The 25,263-nt window shown below is 44.8% G+C and overlaps 1 protein-coding gene across 1 annotated transcript in view; it reads right to left on the reverse strand.

Moving 5' to 3' along the window:
• The window catches only part of TBC1D8B (TBC1 domain family member 8B), a 46,373-nt gene that overhangs the window by 16,398 nt on the left and 4,712 nt on the right, over window positions 1–25,263 (reverse strand). Inside the window, exons 2-12 of the mRNA XM_053273579.1 lie at window positions 15,371–15,481; window positions 12,866–12,984; window positions 12,126–12,351; window positions 10,358–10,598; window positions 9,091–9,298; window positions 7,569–7,736; window positions 7,072–7,221; window positions 5,891–6,041; window positions 4,383–4,597; window positions 2,315–2,432; window positions 304–589 (exon numbers count right to left, since the gene is read on the reverse strand). Coding sequence (XP_053129554.1) covers window positions 304–589; window positions 2,315–2,432; window positions 4,383–4,597; window positions 5,891–6,041; window positions 7,072–7,221; window positions 7,569–7,736; window positions 9,091–9,298; window positions 10,358–10,598; window positions 12,126–12,351; window positions 12,866–12,984; window positions 15,371–15,481 — 1,993 coding nt within the window. The remainder of the gene's footprint in view (window positions 1–303; window positions 590–2,314; window positions 2,433–4,382; window positions 4,598–5,890; window positions 6,042–7,071; window positions 7,222–7,568; window positions 7,737–9,090; window positions 9,299–10,357; window positions 10,599–12,125; window positions 12,352–12,865; window positions 12,985–15,370; window positions 15,482–25,263) is intronic.

Raw genomic sequence — 25,263 nt, forward strand, 5'->3', positions numbered from 1 at the left:
TTGCAGAAGTGAGCATGAATTGTCCCCTTTGCTAAGCAGGACCTGCCTTGGTTTGCATTTAGATGGGTGACTACATGGGAGCGCTGTCTGCTGCAAGATGCTGTAGTTCAGTGCAGAGCATTCGCTTTGCACGCAGAAGGTCCCAGGTTTGCTCCCTGGCAGCATCTCCAGGTAGGCCTGGGAAAGACTCCTGCCTGAAACCTTGGAGAAGCTGCTGCCAGTCACTATAAAGCAATACTGAGCTAGATGGACCAATGGTCTAAGTCCCTATGTCATCACACAGCTTAGCCTACACTCCGGTACCTGTTGAGGACTGTCACAGCCTCAGCATCATCCTTACAAGCCAGTAGTCGGTCCATGTTGTAGTCCAGCACCGCCAGGCCCAGCTGCAGGATCGCCTTGATCCCGTCGTAGAAGAAACAGTCCACCACGTTGACGGCGCTTTCGATGGGCAGCACGCTGATGAAGAGGGTGAGGAACCAGGAGAGGGAGACTGACGAGAAGAACGTCATGTCGGTCGTGTGCTCCGTCAGCTGAGGCAGGTAGTCTCGGATGAGCTCCTCGAACACCGCCTGGTCTACCAAGGCACCTGGGAGGAAGAGAGAAAAGGCAGTTTCAATGCTGCAAGCCGCAAAAAAACCTCCTTCGATCAGATCTTGGTTTGATGAGATCTGGGATATTTCCATTCAAAAAAATTATCCGAATGTATCAAAGTAACCCTAAATCTTGGTCATATCGATATTTTTCTTGTAACATAGGCAGCTGCCATATGCTGAGTCAGACCATTGGTGTATTTAGCTCAGTATTGTCTTCACAGACTGGCAGTGGCTTCTCCCAGGTTGCAGGCAGGAGTCTCTCTCAGCCCTGTCTTGGAGATGCTGCCAGGAAGGGAACTTGGGACCTTCTGCATGCTTTTCCCAGAACAGGCCCATCCCCTGAATATCTTGCAGTGCTCACACATGTAGTCTCCCATTCCAATGCAAAGGAGGGCAGATCCTGCTTAGCAACTGGAACAATTCATGCTTGCTACCACAAGACCAGCCTTCCTCATGACTACCATTTAATTTATTAACCTAAATAGAATTAGTTTACAATTCTAATTTTTTACAAATTTTCTAATTAGTTTGATACTAATTTTAATTTGTAAATTTTTAATTTACAAATTAAAATGTGTACACTGCCTAGAGATCTACATATTAGGCAGTATAAAAATGTTTTTTAAAAATTATATTTATGTATTTATTTATTATTGGTGTATTGCTATATTGCCCAACATAGATATCTCTTGGCAGTTTACAAAATCAGACCTATAAAAGTCCAGAAAGTCTGCTGGCTATAATTTGTGGGACTGTTATCCATTGTTCCGTGTAAAAGCGATTTCTAGATATTGACTACAACTCCCATTATCCCCAATTGCAACAGCCATTTGTGTCTAGGGTGACCAGTTCAAAAGACAGTGAGGCTAAAGACCATTTCATAGGCATGCTGGCAGGGAAGTGGAAAATTTCTGGAAAACGTTGAAATGGAAAATTTTCTCATGCAAATTTTTCTCATTTGCAAAAAATCTGCATTAATTTTCTCCTCAAAAATTACTTTACCAATTCTCCTGATGCCATAAATAGACTGTGATCTGAGTTGGCATGTTATTTAACCTGTTCATACAGTAAAAAACCACCTCCACCATATTAGTTTCCCTTGACAGCATCTCGATTATTTTTCAAGTGACCAAGTATGTGTCCGATTCTAGCAAAATATCTCACTTACAAACACATCAATGAGGCACACACAGTTGCTTCTCAGAGCCCTCAGCCAGCATGTGCAAACACCTTAATTATGCAACCAATAATCTTTATATCAATATCTACATCTTGTCTTTATATGACAAATACAACTATTTATATATTGCTTTTCAACAAAAGTTCCCCAAAGCAGTTTACATAGATATAAATAAATAAAATGGCTCCCTATCCCCCAAAAGGGCCCAAAAGAAACATAAGAGAGACACCAGCAACAGCCACTGGAGGGATGTTGTGTGGGGCTCGGAAAAGACCAGTTGCTCTCCCCTTGCTAAATAAAGAGAATCACCATTTTAAAAAGGTGCCTCTTTGCTCAGTTAGCAGGGGATGCTAACTATATCTATAAATATATCAATAAATACCCAAGTATCTTTGTCCCACGGGAAGACTGTCTTTCCAACAGAACTTCTAAACAAAGGAATTTGGAAACAGAATCTTGGCATTCATTTTTCATTCACACAAGTGATGGTTACACTAAATCACTGTCAAAGTAAAAAGAGGTTAAAATAAAACAGTACCAATGATTCGACGATTGAAATAATCGGGTAACATCCTTTCGCACACAGCGACCAAGAGCCAGAAAGCTTCTTCCTCTTTGGCATAAAGCAGCAGCACCGATGTCAGAATATTCATTGCCTATTAAGAGCCAAACAAACTTTTATTTACGGTCAATGACCAGCAACAAGAAAAATACAATACATACAAACATACTTCATTGTTGTATACATTATGTTTAGTGTTTGCTTTAAACATTTGACTAACTGTCAGTCTAAGAATGGTCTCTAGCAGCAAGGTCTTGCCAAATTCTACATGCTCCCACACAAAATTTGGCAACATTATATGTGATATTAAAAGTCTGATCAGACAGCAAAAGGGAGAGTTAGAATAGATCAGACTGCCCTGGAAATTTAGATTTAAAAAAGGAGTGATAAGGGCATTGCAAATATCATCATAAGATCTGCAGTTTAGCAGGACAAGCCCCATTGTCTCAACAGCACCCAACTGGAAGGACATATACAGACTGAAAGGGGGATTTTGCTCAACCTTCCTTCCATCATTGCTGATGGGCATGCTCTACAGCGTGCCAGCATAAAAGCCCTCCTATTTGGGGATCCATTTGCTGTGTAAAATAATTGACAGGTGTTACGTCAGGGCCCATTGAAATTGGGCACTACCCCTAACCTATAAACAGTCAAGCATGATCACCAACATTAATAAGAGAAACACTAGGAAAGCTGGGAGTCTCAAACTATGGCTGCAGATGTCTGACTATAACTCCCATCATCCTTGGATACTGGCCATTGTGAATGGAGATGATGGAAGTTGTTGTCCAACAGCAGCTAGAGGGGTGCAGTTTGAGACCCCTGCAATAACGGCTTAGGTCTAGGCTATTTAAGAGAGTGCCTCCTTTGTCATGAACCCTGCTGCCTGTTACAATCCTCTGGAGAGGTCTGGTTACGGATGCTACCGACTCGTCTGATGGCAAGCCAGGACCGGGCTTTCTCTGTGGCTGCCCCGGGGCTTTGGAATATGCTCCCTGCTGAAATAAGAGCATCTCCTTCTCTGATTGTTTTCAGGAAGAACCTCAAGACCCTCCTGTTTTCGTAGGCGTTTAATTAGAATTAATTTTAATAACTTTAAAAGCTGTTTTAATATCTAATTTATTCTATTGTTTTTTATTTTGTATTTTAATTTGCAACATTTAAATATTTTAAATTTTGTACACCACCTAGAGATGTACATATCAGGCGGTATAGAAATATAATAAATAAATAAAATAAATCAGCATTTCAGCGAGAGAATGAGGGGTATTTCTGGCCTGATTCACAAATGCATCTACATCACTTGATGCCTCTATACCCGATCACTGACAGCTGCATGCATGAACCAGCTCCACTTCAAAGCACTGCGTTGGAGGCGAAGCAGATATGAGAGTTACATCTGTGGTGGGCCATTCACACAGGCAAATTATTGCCAGATGCTGCAGACGAGCGATGCAAATGCACGTGTGAATCAGCCATTAGAATTATAGAAGAAAGAACTCCAAGATCATTATAAATACATTCAGAGCCGTATAATGTGTTGTGATATTACGATTTCTGGCGTCTAGCGCAGTTAAGGGGCTCGTGACACAATTCACGTCAGATAAATGCTGGAGCGCACTGGAGCAGAAACACTCCATGTTACTGTTTAGAATGAACTGGTGATTTTTGGAATGTGTGACAAGAAGGGGGCTGAGAGGAACAACAAACAATGGGATCACTGTATTCTGAAGACTGGACATGCGTAGTTGGGACCAAAATGTATCTTGTCTAAAGGAACCGTAATTGGTTGCTCTAGGGGTGAAGATGCTCATTTTATAAGAGCTTATGTATAACCAAAACAGATATTATAAGAATGAGTTTATAATCTATAATTACCATTTTGTGAGGTCTTCACCCATCACCTGCATGTGTTAGGTGAAGGCCCGGCTGTGATTCTTATTGACTAATAAAGTACTTTGAATCTGATGGAACGAGTGTTGGAATCTACAGAAAAAGAACCTAGAGTGGAGTGTTTCTGCTACAGCACACAGGTGTTTCCCACCTGACAATATCCAATCTTGGGATTCCGGTAGGCATATGCTGTGAGTACCCTCCTCAAGGCAGAAATGCCCGTGTCGCTCTGGAAGGCTGGGTGTTCGGGCAGGGAGCGACGCAGGTCCCGTTCAATTTCGTCTGTCGCCAAAGTGCACGTCCCCAAGGACTTCTCAACCAGCTCACTGTAGTAACCAGGGTTGACTGCCATGTCGTTTACAGCGCCTGCCAAAATTTATTTTATTTCTTACATTTATAAACCACCCCATCCAGAGGCTCTGGGCAGTGTACAACAACTTTTTAAAAGACATAAAACCCACCAATTAAAACAATGCTAAAAACAATATAGTGCACACTGTTAAAGGACATTCGCATAGGCCCAGAAGTCCACACTGAGACCGTTTTAAGTATGTCTGGATGAAGCATGATAGTTAAGCTCCTGCAACCCAGGACTAATCTATGCATTACATGGGAAGCCATTTTGTGTCTCTGTGGAAAACAACGTAAAACCTTTCCCCTCGTAACATTCATTCATTCAGTTTATATACCACCCATCCCAGAAGGGCTCAGGGAGGTTCACATCCAAAATCCAAACCATTAAAATTTAACATTTTAAAACGTAAAAAAGCACTTAAAATATTAGCATAAAACTCATATTTAAAATCAATTAAATACTATTAAAAGTCAGGCTGAAAAAGAGGGTCTTTATGGCTCTCGTGAAAGCCTCCAAAGACAGGAAGAGATCAGGATTCAAAGCATGACTTTGGCTTAATTCAAAAGTTCTTACGTTTGTCCAGTAGAATTTATTTTTACTTTGCCCCCTCTGAATGGAAGTCCCACCCCCACACACCCCGCATACAGGGATGGTATATGGGGCTAGAGAAAGCTCAATATCCAAAACTCCCCACTCAAAATGTCTGACCCTAATTTGAGCCAGGGTCTCCTTTGAACTGAGCTTAACTCAAACTGGGCTCACACCCTACATCACCACTACCCTACCCTCTTTTGCCAGTTTTCCCAGGCCACAACAAGCCCTATCTCCTTCCCCAGGGTACCAAGGAGCAAGGAGATGTTCATTTCAAAACTGGAGAACCACACAGGACCTCCTCTTAGCTGGAAACAGCACACCAAGTGTCACTGCCTGCCAGGGGATCATTGTACATGTTAGTAGAAAACCGCAAGTCCAGTGGCCCCCTGGAAGAAAATGATGGCGCACGCATGTATCAGGCCTTGCAAAGCTTCTTCTATGTTGAAATGACCCCCCACCCCAACATCCTGTTACCCCCTTCCCTGAGGAAAGAAAACTTTTGGCTTAGGAATGTGTACGGTGGGGAGGAGTGAGTGGCAGTAAAAAAAAAAAAATTCTCTTCATCAGTCTATGAATCTTGGACTGAATGTTTGTGGACATTCTATAGCATCACACCAGCTCAGTCAACTGCAGGAGGGGTAAAAGCTCCCAAGCAACAGCTTAGAGATATCCATAAACATGAATCCATGTGTTACATCATCATTAAGTACCTGAGAACAGCAACCAGAGCTCCCCCCTCAACACTTCTGGGATCCCTCTGACAATCAGGTCTCGTGTTTTCCTTGTCCGAAACATACTGACGCCACGGCCGCATTCTATGAACAGGATATTCCAGGACTGCTCTTTCATTTTCTCTTTTAACTAACAAAACAAGATGTCAAGAAGCCTCTTACGCATATCACAAAAGTCTGCTCTGAACCAATGCAACAGTGATAGCAATAAACTCAGCAAAACAAAACAAAAGGCCCTGCCTAAAGGGCCGTTATTATTATAGCTACCCAATTTATGACTAAGTATTACTCAAGAAGAGAAAGGAAGGCAGAAAAAACCCCACTCAGAGCTACGAACTTAACAACAAGGTCTTTCATAAGCCTTGAATCCAAAGCGTTGTATTGCTACCATAAAATGGCAGGAAACTCACAGTTCTGTTCTTCTGAAATGAACCATGGCTCCTTTGCAAGCATTCTCTGCCCACCTAGTTTGTGGCTGTTGAGGCAGGAAAGCCACTGTCTGCCTCAGGATCCTCTCCCTCCCACTTCCTGGTGCCCCCTCCCAGAAGGCTCTGCTCACATTTGAGAATGTAGGTGCTCCCAGAAATTTGCTGCCCAGAAATCATCATTTTTTTAAAAAAATGATACGTAGGAAATGGAAGGTGGGCCTTCTCAGAGTTCCGGGCCAAGGGGAGGTATGTGGAGCTCATGGGAGGGCCTTCTCTGTAGCAGCCCCCTCCTTATGGAACACCCTGCCTCCTGAGATTCGTAATGCCACCTCCCTTCTGTCCTTTAAGAAGCTTTTGAAGACTTGTTTATTTTGCCAGGCTTTTAATTGTGTGTATGTGTGTGTGTGTATATATGTGTGTGTGTTCCTCTTTCCTCTTGTTTTCGTTGTTTTAATTTATGTTAAATGCCTCGAGTCTATGGAAGTCAGGCAGTCAATAAATTTGCTAGCTAAATAAGTGAGCAAAGTAAGAGCAAAGTAAGAGCAAAGTAGAATGCATATGATATATGCTATATGTTGTTTCTGTTGGCTGGTCTGAGATCGTAGTAAATGAATTGAATGGAAAAACTAAATGCAAACACAGAATGGAAAGAGCCAGTGAAGTGCAGAGTGAGGACTACCGAACAGGAAGATATTCTAACACTTTCCCAAGTGAGCTGCGCCCCCTGCTTACCATTTTAGCATCCAGATTCTCCACATCCTGAGGGTGAAAGACTGTCATGAGAGCTTCCGTGCTCACAGTCTGGCTGCTGCCTTTATGGCTGGCCATTGGCTTCCCCTCATAGTCATCCAAGGGCGAGTCCAAGGATGGGCCAGCAGCAACCTGGAAGATGGACAGACAGCAGATGCTGGACACAGTATGGCTAAGCAGGGTACAGCCACCAGGACAGTCAAGGATGGGAGGTCGGTGGGGTACCAGGGACACACACCCTCCTTTAAACTCTGCATCCATGCCAAGAATCACCCAAGGGATTGGATCCCACATCCAATCCCTGGCATCTCCAGCTAAAACATCTTAGGAAGCGGATGCTAAGATAGACCTTTGCATGTGCCAGATCACAGAACACTCAAGGCACATAATTAGACAGTTCCAGGCAAGATGATTCAATGGTCTGACTCAAACCAAGATTGCGTCAAATGTCCACAAACCAGATGAGCTTCAGCCTTTACCTCTGCACTCAAAGCATGATGGGACATCACCATTGCATCGCATTTGCTCCGAAGCTTCATCACCAGCTGCTCAAAATCCCTCACTTCTGAGAAACGGAAGATTCTGTTTCCTTTGGTGCTGAGGCTGACCACTTTGCTAGCAGGGTCGGCCATCTCAGCTGCTACAACCTGCAGGCGACAGAGGGACAAAGGTTCAAGTCATCCATTCTGCACCTCCTAAATTAGTCCAAGTGGTCCAATCCTGAGTGCAGCGGGGAGTCACGCTGTAACCGAGACTAGAAGACAAACCTTGTGTACCAAGTGCCTTCCTTAGCCCTATGCACATATTATGTTCAAGACCCATACAACCTGTGAACACAACCTGTTGATCTGAAGGCTCAAAGAATTGTTTTGACATTGCATTCAATGCGCATGCATTCAGCAGTAAATTTAATTTAATTTAATTTACTCCCTTTAATTTATCTATCTATCTATCAAATTTGTTCACTGCACCAAACTTCAATTTTTGCATGGTTTACAAGTTAAAACACAGGAAATAAAAGCCGTAAAACTATTTAAAACGACAGTAAAATTAAGTATGAACATAAGAACAGCCCTGCTGGATCAGACCCATGGCCCATCTAGTCCAGCATCCTGTTTCACACAGTGACCCACCAGATGCCTCTGGGGAGCCCACAGGAAAGAGGGGAGGGCATGTCCTATCTCCTGCTGTTACTCCCCTGCAACTGGTATTCAGAGGCATCCTGCCTTTGAGGCTGGAGGTGGCCCACAGCCCTCCAACTAGTAGCCAATGATAGACCTCTCCTCCATGAAGTTATCAAAACCCCTCTTAAAGCCATCCAGGTTATTGGCTGTCATCACATCTTGTGGCAGAGAATTCCACAAGCTGATTACACGTTGTGTGGAAAAAGTACTTCTGTTTGTTGGTCCTAAATTTCCTGGCAATCTGGGATGACCCCTCGTTCTCATGTAAGGGGGGGGGGTTTCTCTCTATCCACTTGCTCCACACCATGCATGATTTTATAGACCTCTATCATGTCTCCCCGCAGTTGTCTTTTTTCTAAAAAACCTTGGGTGAAGAGATAAGTCTTTAAGTATTTTTTAAAAGTTGTCAGAGATGGGGAGGCTCTTATTTCGGTAGGAAGCGCATCCCAGAGTCTCGGGGCAGCAACAGAGAAGGCCCGTCCCTGTGTGGCCACCAGATGAGTCAGTGGCAACTGCAGACAAGCCTCTCTGGATGATCTCAGTGGGCGGTGGGGCTCATGGCAAAGACATTCTCTTAAATAACTCAAGACAGTCATCTCAGGGCACTTATTAGCCGCCACCTATTACTGGGGAACCAAGATGCACCCCAGGACCAACTTAACCCATGCAAGCTTTGCCTCTCCTCACACATCTTGCAATGCCCGCAAAAAGCATGAAGAGGCAGCTGCTAGCAACCTTCCCTCCTCTGTGCACCACTTTCAGAGCTTACCAAGGTCTGCTTTGAAACAGGGCATTGCACCCCATCCACCAGACTCACCTCTCTCTGAGGGATGACGACACAGCAGAGGGAGCCATCCTGGCTGGCAAAGCAGATGTAGTTATCGGAGATGCACATTTTCCCCAGGGTATTGTAGTGACTGAAAGGCACCCATAAGAAACATTCGTGGACCTCCCTCAAGGACTCCTCTCTGGGCAGCCTGAAGAAGGCGTTAAACTGCTCACTGTGCGCTCGGCTCTCAAGGCCTCTGGGGAGAACCAAAAGGCAAGTTACATGAGTGGTTCCCCACCATGGGTCCCCAGGTGTTGGTGGACTACAAGTCCCATAGTCCCCAGCCACAATGGCCAAAGGCCATCATTGAACTCAGGGGTTCCCACCCTGGATGCATCTGGACTACGCCTCACACAACCGACGTAAAAGGGTCTGAAACGCAGACCTGAAATCACACAAAACAGATCCAATCGCTGTTAGCACAACACAACGCATGTGAAATGGAATGTAATATGAAAATTGTAATTTCAATCAATAAATCATATATGAATAATAATAATTACGAAGTGCCAAGTATAACGATTTTACATGCGTTACATGGTGTTAATAGCTGCTGGATCTGTTTTGTGTGATTTCAGGACGACGAGTCCCGTCATCCCCAGACACAGTGGCTAAAGGCCCAACTTAGGGGACGCAAATTGGGATCTCCAAATGCTGTGGGACTACAAGTCCTATCATTCCCAGCCACAGTTCCATCCCCAGACATAATGGCCAAAGGCCAACGTTGAACTCTGGGGTTTCCAGATGTTGTTGTACTACTTACACAGTTGGGAACCCCTGAGTTAAATGGTAGAATCCCTAGCGAGGGAATGATTGATATTCCAAGAGACTGAGCAGCTGTTCTTGGCCGTTATCTAGGGATGTGCATGAACCTCGATTTGGACCGGTTCAGGCAGGTTGGATTACAAGCCCTTACCTCCTATCTGCTGCCCATTCAGCTTCCTGCTGGGATGGCACATATCCCAATAAGCCCCAGCACACATGTGGTGACCTCGCATGCTCAGGCACCATTTGCGTGGTCAGTAACACTATGCTGATCACACAAATGGCACCCGCACATGCGTGGAATTGTTTTGTATTGTTTTGTAGAGAGATTCCCCAGCAGGAAGCTGAATGGGACGGCAAAGAGGAGGTAAGGACCTACTTTCCTTTTTCTTAAGGCTCCCAAACAAATTTCCCCCAAAGCGCTCAAACCGCGGTTCAAACCATGGTTTGTGCACATCCCTACGGTTATCCCAACGTTTATAAAAATTACCTCTTAGTGATTTGCAGAGGGTCATGGAGAATGGGATCGCTTTCAAATGTCTCCTTGTCAAAGAGTCTGCGGACAGCAAAGAGGGCCAGCTGCTCCATCAGGAGGAAGGTTTCACTGATGTGCATAAACATGGAAAAGTAGTGATCTTCTCCGTGGGCACAGACGTGAATACTTTCCGTCAGGATTACGTTGGACGTCTTTTCAAGTTTTGAGATCTCATCCCAGGATAGAATGAGTTTCACTGCAAATAGAAGCAAAAGGGATTTAGGTAAACCTGTTGTGCCTATGCAAAGAAGTTGCTTGAAAGTTGCTGCTTTTCTTCTACAAATCGATTTGTAGAAGCTAGGCCTGCTCCCAGCAGAATCTACCCACCTGACTAGATCAGCTGGGAGGTCTGCTCCGCGTGTATACCTGGGATGTCTGCTCCGTGTGTATACCTGTTGAGGCTCGTTTGTTGATCACACGGGACAGGGCCTCCTCAGTGGTTGCTCCCAGGCTGTGGAACTCACTCATGCTTGAGATCCGCATGGTTCCCTCTGTCCCTTTCTTTTATCTAAAGGACAGCCCTTTTTATTCAGGCTTTTGGCCAATTAGTGACACCCCCCTCAACTCTCTTTTTAACATAACTGTGTTTTGTTTTGTTTTATCTAGTTGTTTATATTGGAGTTTTTATTCCCTTTTTTATTTTGTTAACTGCCCCGGGGTCTTCAAACAAAGGGCGGTATAAAACTATAAAAGAGAATAAATAATAAATTTGCTGTTCGTGATAATACTCAGTATTCATATGGCACTTTTTCACACATATAAAGCATTTCATTTCCCTAGTTTTGGTCCCAAAACAGATGTATTTTTTGCCTCTAATAAGTCTGGTGTGTTAACTGTGCCCAATCCTGAAGACCAACCCCACAATCATGCACATCACAAGCCCTATTTGCATGTTATGCTCAAAACCTGTACCACGAGCGTACCGTCCACACAGGTACAATAATACACATAGTAGTATATTGAACACAAATACAGCAGAAAAATTCGTTCTTCCACCATGCATTTGAGGGACCTGTATCTAGGTTCACTTTTTAAAGTAACACAGGTTCAGTCATTCACTCAAAAAACATGTGTGAATGTACAGATGTCTGAATGCAGATGCAATATAATAATGTATTAAAACAAGATTGGGCAGCTGCAATCCATCCCACCTGGATTTGCCCTCGAGAAGCATTTAGAAACTTCAGCTGGTGCAAAATGCAGCAGCAAAAGTTCTGATCAGGGCGGGTCTCATGGAGCACAAGATGCCTGTTGTTTAAGATCAGAAGTGGGAAAACTTGGCCTTTCAGATGTTGAACTACAGTTCCCATCACCCCCCGTCACAATTTAAAAAGGTCCGTAAAAGGGCCTCCAAACTGGTTCTGTGCACATCCCTACTAAAAGACCATCTTATCCCATATAAACCTGCCCGCCCTTTAAGATTAGCTGGTAGGCCCACCTTGCATGTCCCACCTTCAACTTAAGTATACTTGCAGGAGAAAACTCTAGGAGACAACTTTCTCCATTGGAGCATCTGTGGAATTCCCTGCCTCAGGAGATTCATTTTGCCCCATCACTATTTAGTCATCACCTAAACTATACCGGCTGCCCCAATGTTTTTATGGTTTTATAGCTCTGGCTAGTTATATGGTATTTTTCTTCTTCTTTTCATTTCTACTCATTAAAAAAAGGTGAGCATTTAAACACACAAAAGTGCAGGTAAGAAGAGAAGAACGCCACAAACCTTCAGCTCCCAGGAGAAAGGAGTAAAAGCTAAGGAAGTTGGTGCTTAGGTACAGCCACCCCTGGCAGGGAACCCGGCCTCTCCAGTAGCTGCAGGAGTAATACGTCACCAGCTTCTCCTGCTGAGCTAAGCCAAAGCACTTCTCAAACTTCAGATGTGCCTCTCGGAATTTCTCTGGGTCCTCTTCTTTTATTAAAGAGCCTTTACCTTCCTCGGCAATCAAGCCCTAGGAAACACATGGATTAAAATCAGGAAATCTGAAAAATCTGAAAAAGTTCTCCGATGAAAACATTTATCTAAATCCTAGAACCGGGCTGAGAGCACTCCAGAAGAATTAAATGCATGCACAGTTTGCAGAAGCACTTCTGGAAGCCTTAACTTTGCTGTCTGGAGTGCAAGAAGAAATTAAATGTTTTTTTTCTGTGCAGGTATTTATTTTGATAACTAGCTGAGCAGCATTAAGAGATCCTGAGAAGGAGCACTGAAAAAACTATTCCTTGACGGAATCAGGGTGGCCTCTCCCCTGGTGAACAACTCCCTTGCAGCACAGGAAGACATATACAACAGAGAGACTATCTAGTACAAATAATTAGAGCCGTCACCCAATTAAGGAAGATCATGCGTTTTAGTCAATTAATCCCTTAATTAAGGCTGTGATCCTATGCACACTTAGATGGGAGTAAATCAGGCTTATTAGCAAAACAATCATGTCATCCATCTCTTTCTAAACTTCTACATACCCTTATTTTCCCCTGCACAAAACTAGTGATGTCCTCACTGGAGTCAAACACAGACAGGGTCTTCATGACGTTTTGTTCCAGCCACTCCCAGTGCTCCGTGATTTCTTCTCTACTGGCTCCTGACCGGGAGAGTCACAAACATTTAAATAAATTTCACCTAAAGACACACAATTATATGAAGTCGCCTTTTGACCAAGTTCAGTCCACTGGCCCATCTTAGCTCGGGTTTGTCCAGCCCCAACTGGCAACAGCAATACAGGGTTTTAAGCAAGGTTTTCTGTCCCTGCCCTACCTGGAGATGCTGCCAGGGATTGAACCTGGGACCTTCTGCATGATAAACCAGATGCTCCACCACTGAGCTATGGGCTCATTCCCAACCCTGCCTTCACGTCACGGATACTTCCCGGCTTCAACTTATTTTGTTTCATTCAGCTTTCATTGACCCTTTGTTTATTCTTCTCCCCCTTTGTTTATTCTCATGGAGGCCCAGTGCCACAGACAGGATCAGACAGGATCAAAGTAGCTACCACACCAATGGCATAATGTGAAAACCCTTAAAGACAGCCTAATTTGTGGTTGGCTTGACGGAAGCTTCATGACCAGGACTTGGAATGTAAGAGCACAGACGGCATTTAGAATTCCATGTTATTGTTTTTTTGTAAGTATCGCCATTTTAAAAAGGGCATTTACAAACTAGAAAGGATTCAAGGGAGGATTACAGGAATGATAAATCTAAAAGGAGCGTCATATGAAGGGAGCCTGAGAGAACTGGTGATGTTCAGGATTGTGTATATACTGCAATTCCATATAAGCATCGCATACAATGAGCAGTCTAGCACCTTAAGAAGCTCCTCTGTGATTTCTTACCTGTATCTAACCTGATCAAAGAACACTCTGAATTTAGGACAACCCGCTTAAAAAGCAGAGGTTATAAATGAGCAGTCTAGCACCTTAAGAATGAGCAGTCTAGCACCTTAAGAATGAGCAGTCTAGCACCTTAAGAATCAGTCTAATGAGCAGTCTAGCACCTTAAGAATGAGCAGTCTAGCACCTTAAGAATGAGCAGTCTAGCAATGAGCAGTCTAGCACCTTAAGAAGCTCCTCTGTGATTTCTTACCTGTATCTACCCTGATCAAAGAGCACTCTGAATTTAGGACAACCCGCTTAAAAAACAGAGGTTATAAACAGGTTATACCTGCATTTACTTGAAAGGAACAGGACTCTGAACTGAAGAGGACCTCCTGATTTCTAATTTCAAAAAAAATTTCAATCTGGTCTTGGATTCAGGTAAATACAGTATTTTATAACATAGCAAGTTTCTCTTCCTTGTGGCTGCAGGAAAAACACTTGGAATTGTACTACTCCACAACCACAAAGCTGCTGCTGTGGGAAGAAGGGGCTAAGGAGGAATGGGTGGAAGGAATCCAGAATCACATAAGTGTCTGCTCCGGTACCCCAGAAGAATTAAATGCATGCACAATTTGCAACGGCACTCCTGGAACCCTTTACTTTGCCTGTCTGGAGTGAAAGAACAAACAAAATGCTTTATTGTGTGCAGGTATTTATTCTGATAACCAGCTGAGCAGCATTCAGAGATCCTGAGAATGAGCACTGAAGACACTATTTCTTGACAGAATCAGGGTGGCCCCTCCCGCAGTGAACAACTCCCTTGCAGCACAGGAAGACAGCACACATCCTGGTCATGCTTCTCAACATAAGCAACAAAAATAGAAATATCCGGATCCTTGCTGAACACTTCCTGGGAGTCATTGTGCAACGAATTCTTTGCATGAGTTGCCAGACATAAAACACACAAATTAATTTTTCTGCTTTGTAATGGCTGGTCATGGTCCGTAATAAACTATCACTATTTGCTGGAATTATTATTATTTTTTATTATTTATTCAATTTCTATACCGCCCTTCCAAAAATGGCTCAGGGCGGTTTACACAGGGAAATAATAAATAAATAAGATGGATCCCTGTCCCCAGAGGGCTTACAATCGAAAAAGAAACACAAAATAGACACCAGCAACAGTCACTGGAGGTACTGTGCTGGGGGTGGAGAGGGCCAGTTACAGTAACCAGGAACCGCTCTGGGCTGCTTGGAGGAAGAGTGGGAAAGAAACGCAAAAATAAACAAACACCACTTTTCAACCAAAAAATGTTCTCAAAGTGGATTTAGACAGAGAGATTTTTTTTAAAAGAAGATGGTTCCCTATCCCCCAAAGGACTCACAGTCAGTCAGTCTCTGTCTCTCCCTCTCCCTCTCTCTCTCACACACACACCCCAGCAACAGACACTGGAAGGAAGCTGTGCAGGGGCTGGATAGGGTCAGTTGCTCTCCTCCTGCTAAATAAAAGAATCACCACTTTGGAAAGTGCCATTTGGTCCAGTTAACTGAGTTAGGGTCTGAGCCAAGGCAAGACTTTCACATGCAGGATCCTTTGCAAGCCACCTGAAATTAGCTTTGCTGTACTCCCAAGCCTGCTTGGGTTTTACGTACCACATGCGATGGACCAGTAGACTTGGGAATCAGGCGTCTGGTGCAGAATCCGGAAAGGGGCAACTTTTGACGTGGAATCCAAGACGGCATCCAGCGTTCCCACCAGGAGACCTGCAGGATTTAGGGCACAGATGGGGACAACAGTCATAATAAAAAGTAGTTTCTGCAGCATCTGTTAACGCCTCAACAATGCTTTACAAGGAAAAGGCTGCATGCTCTAAGGAAGTTTACAGCCGAGAGGTGTGTGTTGTGAGGCACTGGAGAGCAATTGTGAAGGAAGATGATGACACTGCAACGCCATTGTGAAGCACGGACTGGAAAAAGAAATCGGAGCTGCCACAGGCACATAGAAAGCTGCCTTATACTGAGTCAGACCCTTGGTCTGTCTAGCTCATATCTGTCTACACTGACTGGCAGCAGCTCTTCAATGTTTCAGGCAGGAGTCTTCCCCCAGCCCTACCTGGAGATGCCGTCAGAGTTTGAACTCGGGACCTTCTGGAGGCAGAGCAGATGCTCTACCAAGTATTTGATCTTTGAGCGAAATAAACATTGATTGATTGATGTTCTGCTACTGAGCTTCAGCCCCTCTCTCTCAAGGGGAACACCTTACCGCAGAAAGCACTCACACATTGTCACCCATGTGAATGCAAACCAAGGCAAACCCTGCTTAGCAAAGGGGACAATTCGTGCTCGCTACCCCAAGACCTGCTCTCCACCCCAAAGGTCCAGCGACATGCAAATCTCCTGGCGTTAAAGGACCAGAGTAGGCAACTCTACCTGCCTACACAGAACAAGAAGCCCTATTGCAAACATAAGGAAGTATCAGATTTAAGATCCGTTTAAGAACTCTGTCGAAACACAGCTCAAGGTGGGGGGAAAGTGCTGCTCAACCAGCTAGCATATATTCTTCACCTCATATAACTTCTAAGCACCTGGCCTTTAAATTCTAGAGTCTTAAGAAGCAGCAGCAGCTATGCACTATTTTTTTTTACAAGATAATGAACGCCGTACAGCGAACCCTAAAAAGGGTTTAATTGGAGGAGCCAACCGCAAGGCAAATTTTGCATCTCCAGATCAATTGCTAGCATTTGGAACCGCCAAAGCAAATCTCCAGCCTCCTCAAACATTCGATACAGGACAAAACACACACACACACGGAAGGATCAATATGCTGAGCCAAGCCAGCAGATTGAATTCCACACGCGCCGAGGCCAAAAACGAACACCATCGCTTCTCTGTGTGTTTGTAATCCAATCTTTCCCCACCGCCGCGAGGGCCCATAACGGCTACATTAAGGATTACACAGAGATTCGTTGGGAAAGCACTTCCTTGCTGAATTATTTCTCTCCCCGAGTGCATTTTGCAGCTGGCTTTCATCTTTGCAGAGACCTCTCTCTCAGAATACCTTGTATTTCGCCCCCCCTGCCTTGATCATAGGCAACAGAGCAGGGATACGAGTCATAAAAACATAAGATGAGCACCGGTGGGCGAGACCAAAAGGTCCATCAAACACAGCGGGCAACCAGTGGTTTGGTGTAGTGGTTAAAGTGCTGGACCAGGGCTGGGGAGACCTGAGTTCAAATCCCCCCTCAGCCATGAAACTCACGGGGTGACCCGGGGCCAGTCACTTCTCTCTCGGCCTAACCGACCCCACAGGATTGCTGTAAGGATAAGCATAACCAAGCAGGCTGATCTGGGCTCCTTGGAGGAAGAGTGATGTAATAACAACAACTAGCTGGGCCAGGCGCAGAGCATCTGCACCTCTAGCCACCCACCTGCCACCGCTGTTTTCTATCCCCTGCCTGTTGGCTTCTTCCTTCCCCAGTTCTTCCTCCCTCCCTCCCCCCCCACCCGCTGGCCTGCTTCCTCCCCCCTTCTTCCTCCCTCCCCCCACCCACCCGCTGGCCTGCTTCCCCCCCCTTCTTCCTTTCCCTACCAGCCCGCCAGCTTCTTCCTCCCCATGCCCTCCCCCCGCTTCCTTCCTCCCTGGCCGCCGTCACCATATTGTCGCCGTTAACTGCGGCCACTGCCACCTCCATTCCCGCCCGCCTGCCCCCTGCCTGTCCTGTGGCTATCCAGCAGCTTTCCGAACTCTCGCAAGAGCTGCCACGCATGGGATTAGCCACGGGTACGTCTTAGGGAATTAAATATATAGATGATGATAATGATGATAAATAAATATACTACAACAACAAAGATCTACAAATTGAAACTGAAAGGCTGTGGCAGAAGAAGACCAAAATAATCCCAGTAGTAACTGGTGCCCTAGGTGCAGTTCCAAAACATCTTTTAGAGCACCTCAACACCATAGGAGCCACAGAAATCACCATCAGCCAACTACAAAAAGCAACTTTACTGGGAACAGCCTACATTTTGCTGCGATACCTATAACAGCAACAATATTGATAACAAAATTCTGGCATCCCAGGTCCTTGGGAAGGACTCGATGTTTGGATAAAACAAACCAGTCAATAACACCTGTTTGACTGTGCAAACAAGAAATAATAATACAAAAATGCAGACAAGGCTACAACTCCACTACAAAGCAGAGATGCTGAAACTCCTGGAACTTTATTATTCTCTCTTGTCTTGCAATCCCACCCTTCCTCCAAGGTGCTCAGGATGGCAAAGGAACGTAGGAAGCTGCCTTTTACTGAGTCAGACCCTCAGTCCATCTAGCTCAGTATTGTCTACACTGACTGGCAGCGGCTCTCCAAGGTATCAGGCAGGTGTCTCTCCCATACCTACCTGGAGATGCTGCCAGGGCTTGAACCTGGGACCTTCTGCATGCAAGCAGATGCTCCGCCACTGAGCTATGACCCCATCCCCAAAAGGTGACACACACATCTGGGTCTCTCATTCAGGCCCTGACCACACCAAGACCGGCTTATCTTCAACAAGGTGGCCGTCTCATGTGCAAACTAGGTCCAACTGTGCAAACTAGGCCCTCATCCCTCTTCCTTTTGTCCTTACAATAACCCTGTCAAGAGATAGCAACTGGCCCAAGGTTACCCAGTTCAACTTGCTAAGTGGGTGTCCTTGGGTCCCTTCATGCTAAGTTTGGATTTGGACCAGAGTCTCTCCATGCAAGTCTCTTAATCACTACACCACACTGGCTTTTGTGGTTGATGCAGGCTGCAAAGGGTCTATTTCATCAGATTAAAAAGAAAGTTTTGCAAACTTTTTTTTTAAAAAGCTGGCTCATTTGCTCACACATATTAATGCAAGTTGCTTGTGGCACGTCAGTAAGTCTGACAGGAGGACCCCCAAAAGAGAGGAACCCACTCTCTTTTAGTGTACAGAAAATTCGCTGCTTGGTGGCTTGGAGAAGCTTATTAAATTGCCATAAATGAGCAGATATTTCCAAGCCAGGTATAAGGTGCAAGAAAGACACTGGTGGTTTATCACTGCCATCCACTACTACATCATCATGCAACTGCAGAGGGCAGAACTGACACAAGGCTAGAAGTGTCAGCATCAGCAGTGCAAGGGGAAAAGACTTAAAACTAGGGCAGCCGACCACGTAAAGCAGGGAGAGGAAAGCTGTTCTTGTGGCAGTGAGCATGAACTGTCTCATTTGCTAAGCAGAGCCTGCTTTGGTTTGCATTTGGATGGGCAACGACATGTGAGCACTGCGAGATATTCCCCTTAGGGGATGGGGGGGGGGTCACAGCTCAGTGGAAGAGCGTCTGCATGCTTGCATGCAGAAAGGCTCAGGTTCCCTCCCTGGCAGCATCTCTAGGTAGGTCTGGGAAAGACTCCTGATGAAACCTTGGAGACGCTGCTGCCAGTCAGTGTGGACAATACTGAGCGAGATGGACCAAGGGACTCGCTGCTGCCAGTCAGTGTGGACAATACTGAGTGGGATGAAGCCACCTCATGGCACAGCAGGGAAGCAACCTGCCTTGTGAGCAGGAGGCTGTCGGTTCGAATCCCCACTGGTATGTTTCCCAGAATATGGGAAACTCCTATATTGGACAGCAGTGATATAGGAAGGTGCTGAAAGGCCTCGTCTCATACGGCGCAGGAGAAGGCAATGGTCAACCCCTCCTGGTTTTCTACCAAGAAAACCTCATGACTCTGTGGGGTCACCAGGAGTCAACACCGACTCAACGGCACAACTTTTCCTTTCCTTTGACACAAGAAGCACCTTTTATTTTTGGATGATGCACAAGTGTCAAAGTGGGTATCTTAGCATTCCTCCTGTGTAGGAGAGAAAGGAGATCTTCTTTTAAGATGGCACTCACCTAATAAATAATGGAATACATGCAATGTATTATTTGCTCCCCAAACTGCTGCCCAGTTTGCGGGGGAAATAATTGGGGGCAACCTTTTAACCAATTCTGAAGTTCCTTTAAGTGCCAAAACACTGCAGCTCCAATTTTTAAAGTGATGAATCATCTGGCTTTTAACTGACAAATCAATTAAGTTTAAAGGCCTCTGCATATTACCCCAAAGAGTGCCTCTCTGAGACAACGAAGGAAGAATGGGATGTTTGTTTACTGAACCATTAAGTTACCAGCCACTATTAGGCTGGCCATCAGCCACCAAGTGGTGAATACAGACAACCATCTAGCAAGTGGAAATTGCAAATGAGCCGTCCTTTCAAGGAAAGCAAGCAGTGAAGTGTAACAAAATGCAATTGACAAATTGCTAAACACAGGTACGCCTAGTAGGAAAATTATTTTTATTTATTCTACATATTTATATACTAATCCAATTCACATCTCTGGGCAACTGACATAATAAATTATAGCCAATTAAAAAGTGCTGTCATGGCAAGGTCCCATGGGAACCAGTGGAATAAATTAGTCACAACTAACTTATTCCACCGCTTCCAATGGGATGAGGACATTCCTGAATGAGACGGAAATGAGATGGCAAAATGAACTGTACCACTACAGGAGGTACATACAGATAGGGGAAGAATGCTGGTCTTCTGGCAGCAAGCAGGAATGGTCCCCTTCGCTAAGCAGGCTCCACCTGGTTTGCATTTGAATAGATGACTATGTTTGAGCACTGTAAGATATTCTGCTCTGGGAAGAGCACCAGCCTGCTTGCATGCAGAAGATTCTGAGTTCCCTCCCTGGCTGGCATCTCCAAGATCAGGCTGACTCTTTCCTGCAGCCTCGGAGAAGCCGCTGCCAGTCTGTGTAGACAATATTGAACTAGATGGACCAATGGTCTGACTCAATAAAAAGTAGCTTCTAGGGTTGCCATATGCTGGCTTTTCAAATCCAGGTGCCTAATCTGCATATTAGGTAACTTGGCTTGAAAATAATTTTTGAAAAGAACAGTGACTGCATGTTTTGCTCCATTACTCTGCTTCTACAAGGACTAGAACTTAGCTTTAAAAAAAACGAAAGAAAGCTGAAATCCGGGCAAATCTGGGTGGGCTAAGCAATCTGGGTGAGATGCTTAAAATCCAGGTGAAACCCAAAGTTCTGGGGGGCATGGCAACTCAAGCAGCTCCCTATGTCCTGTTACATTGTTTTGGTTGGAAATTCATAAAATTGTTAAGAAGACTGTGCAGCAATGTTTGATTGTTAAAGATGTTCATGTACAGTGTTCTCTTTAATTTTTTTCATGTGTGCGGAATGAGTTTTGTTCTGGGTGGCAGAATCAAGGCACTGTGTGAGCACCTGCATTCAGAGCGGGGCCTTCCGGATTCAACCTGAGCGGGATCTAAAATCAACTGAGCAGACATCAAACAACTTGTGAGCCCATGCATGTGCACATGCCTTCGCGGGAACACTGTTCATCTCCTTTTGGGGCATGTCCCCAAAGTATGAACTTTATATATCAAGAACAATGGATTCTTCGAGCATGGGGAATTGCCAAAAGGATTGTGGTACAACATCAGAAGGATAAGTTTACTCCTGAGAAACAGTTGTGGATTATGGATGTGTGTTCGCTAGCAAATTTGAACAAGTTCCCCCCCCCCGCAATATGGAAATGAGGAGGAATTTGTAGCAATTTGGTCTATTTAATGAATTGTAAGGATTTCAACAATTGTTTTAAAGAGTTTCTTTTAAAACAAACAAACCGTTTGTTTGTTTGGTGCCTCAATTTCTTTCTCACGGTACTGAGATAAATATTATATTTTAAATATGAAGATCAGGAGGGAGGGATTTTATATATATATTTGTGTTTTGTTTTGTTTTTAAATGTGGTTATATATGAATCTTAGCTATATTACTTATTATTTGAAATAAAAGTTTAAAAAATATTGACAACTTTAAAAATACAATTGATTATACAATTGGGAACACCCGGTTTAATTGATTAACTGACTAAATACTACAGTCCTACATGAAATCAAAAGAGGATCTTCTAAGGACATTGGTAGGTGCTGCACCAAGGCTGCTCTACTTAAATTAGGGCAAGGTTGCTCTACAACAGCTGTTCTGGAGTAGCTTTTGCCACAACATTCATCTTTTCCCAGGGAAATGATCAGGGGGGAATTGTACGGCGCAGGGAAACTATCACTATTTTAAAGAGGCCACCAGTAGTGGTCATAGTATATTTCAGTGGACCTGAATTACAGCAAAGGACATTTGTGCACAGCTATTATTTGTACCAGTTTTTACCATTGAAAAGACCTAGTTTATAAAGCCGCAGTATTAGTCATAGGAAAATCTCTCCGTGACTCAGAGTTTGCAACCTCCCCTTCGGCACCACCAGAGTAAAACAAATTGCAGAGTCCCAGATCCTGGCCTTCAACCAACCCACAGCGAGTTCATTAATGTTTTACAAAGATTGTAGCTTGTATATCCTCCAGAACAGGAAAGCAATGCTAGGTTTATATATAGAATGAGACAAATGGGCTTTAATAAGCCAAATCCACTCTTATTTGTAATCTTCAATGTTTCCTGCTCTAATTGCTTGTTCAAGTAGGGTTCGTGCTCAGTGGGCGATTAAGAGCATATCAAATATTGGTCAACCCGACCCAGGCTTCGGAACATAGGAAGCTGCTTTATACTGAGTCAGACCATTGGCCCATCCAGCTCAATATTGTCTACACTGACTGGCAGCAGCTCTCCAAGGTTTCAGGCAAATGTTTTTCCCAGCCCTACGTGGACAGCCTACCAAGGACTTTCTGCATGCAGAACAGATGCTTTACCACTGAACTACAGCCCCATTCCCAAAATGAAAGCACTACATTTTCACAGCAAGCAAATAACCTCTTGCCTGGTAGCAGACGCTGGGTAAAGTGTGCATTCAGGCAGAGTACATAGGAAGCTGCTTACTACCGAGTCAGACCATTAGTCCATCTAGGTGTCTACACAGACTGGCAGCAGCTTCTCCGAGGCTGCAGGCAGGAGTCTCTCTCAGCCCTGTCTTGGAGATGCTGCCAGGGAGGGAACTTGGAACCTTCTGCATGCAAGCAGGTGCTCTTCCCAGAGCGGCCCCATCCCCTGAGGGTAGCATTTGTCAAATGGGAAAAGAACTAGTACTTTTTCTCCCCATTTCAGGTGATCAACACAGGTATGGGTGGGCAGGCAAAGACAGTGGCCTTTGTGGACTTATTGCAAAGCTGGTCAAATTTGCAGCACAGGGATGATGCAAGGACCAAAAAATGGGACAGTGCCCAGAAGCTTAGAGGAGCCGCAGCATGCAAGACAGGTAAACAAATACACGCAGCCCAATTTAATCCCCTCCTGAGTATTGCATCAGTGACATGCGCCTTCGGTGAAGCAAACTCCTCCTTCCACTCAACCCTGAGTTCAAAGCTGACTGAAAATCTGCATTTAAAGCTGCTTGCCAGTGACCACCTGCTAAGAGCCTCACACCACACACCTGAGATGTGAAGGCCCGGGCGGCAGTGTTCTCTCTTAATTTTTTCCATCTGTGTGCGGAATGAGTTTTGTTCTGGGCGGCAGTATCAAGGCAGTGTGTGCTTACATGCATTCAGAGGGGGGACCTCCTGATTCAACCTGAGCGGGATCGAAAATGAACTGAGTGGACATCAGAAAATGTGTGAGCGGGCACACGTGCACCCGCTTTAGGGTGAACAGTGCTGGGTGGGGGTGGACCAGGGGTTTTGTGGGGGTGGTGGTGGAAGGGGGAACTTTTTTTCTGGGTTCCCCACCGCAGTTGTTCAGATCTGTGCACACACCCCTTCTGCAATACAAAGATGGCAATAATGGCCCACTGTAGAGAAATATCAGAAGGAAGGATTACTAAGACAGTGCAGACGTAGCACTTTGAATACTCATGGATGTATGAAGCTGCCTTATATCAGGTCAGTCCACTGGCTTATCTAGCCCAGTATTGTCATTCTGATGGGCAACAGTCCAGGTAGAATTAAAGGCCTCGGGGCCCTTTAACTTAGGGGTTCTCGGAGCTGGGTTGTTGGACTACAACTCCCATCATCCACAGCAACAATGGCTAAATTATTTATTATTTATTATATTCAACCCCACCCAAACCCAGCACAAAATCCCGCCAGTGGCTGTTGCTAGTACCTGCTTTATGTTTCTTTTTAGATTGCGAGCCCTTTGGGGACAGAGGACTGTCTTACTTATGTATTATTTATTTTTCTGTGTAAACCACTTTGTGAATTTTGGTTGAAGAGCGGTACCTAAATATTCGTAGTAGCAGTAGTTCAGTTCAGTTTATTACGATCATTGATCAAATATACGGTCCAAACCCAGATAAAAGGGTTTATTCCTTAAAAGTGATTATCGATACAGGTGTGCGTGTGTACACACACACACACACACACACACACACAAACACACAGAGGAACTATTACATAAAACTGAAATAAAATATAATAGGATGAGACACAAACGAAAAACCTGTATTAACCATTTCTAACACACCATGTACGGATCTTAATCACAGCTGTACAGAGTTTGGCCACCAGATGCAGGACAACGGTGTATTTATCAGAAAGAAAGTTTATATGAAACTCATCAGAGTTATTTGGGTATCTAAAAATGAGAGGAGGGAAAATGTCTCTAAAATGCAAATCACGACAGAAGGAACGAGACAAAAGCACATAGTCAACCGGCTCAACATCGCCATTGCCACAAGGACACAGTCTCTCCGAATAAAGGACTCTCCTAAACGTACCCTCTAAACTACCACAGAGGTCAACTGGTAGTAGCATATTTACATGAACAAACATAGGGATGAAAAACGGAGAGGGGGGGGGAGTAAAAAACAAACACACACCACTCCGACCCCTTTGCCATCTTGGCTTCACCCCAAACAGTCTACACTGAACAGCAGCTGCTCTCTAGAGTTTAAGGCAGGAGTCTCTCTCAGCATTATCTGGAGAAAAGAAAAAGGGGAAATCGTACCATTGAGTCGGTGACAACTCCTGGCAGCCACAGAGCCATTGGGTTGTCTTTGGTAGAATACAGGAGGGGTTGACCATTGCCATCTCCCGCGCAGTATGAGATGATGCCTTTCAGCATCATCCTATATCGTTGCTGCCCGATACAGGTTTAAGTCTGGAAATATACCAGCGGGGATTCGAACGAACCTTGCTCCCAAGGCAAGTAACCCCCCCACTGCGCCATTAGGTGGCCTTACCAAAAACTACTGAGTCCAACAACATATGGGGACCCCAAGTTTAAGAACCCCTCCTTTAAATGGAGATGCCAGGACCTTCTGCATGCAAAGCAGATGCTCTTGCACTGAGCGGACAGGTGTTACATAAGCGTAATTATTCTTGAGACCACAGGGACCGATGCAGTTAGCAGTCACCTCAGCATGAGCCCACAAGTTGTTTCCCAGTGGTATAAGGGGCAGGGACCGGTAGGGCTTGCAGAAGGCCCCGGGTTCGATCCCTGGCAGCATCTCCAGGTAGGGCTGAGAAAGCGGCCTGTCGGAAATTCTGCAGAGCTGCAGACTATCAGTACAGGCAATACTATTTAGAG

Source organism: Hemicordylus capensis, chromosome 11 (assembly GCF_027244095.1).
Source record: "Hemicordylus capensis ecotype Gifberg chromosome 11, rHemCap1.1.pri, whole genome shotgun sequence".
Taxonomy (NCBI): Eukaryota; Metazoa; Chordata; class Lepidosauria; order Squamata; family Cordylidae; genus Hemicordylus; species Hemicordylus capensis.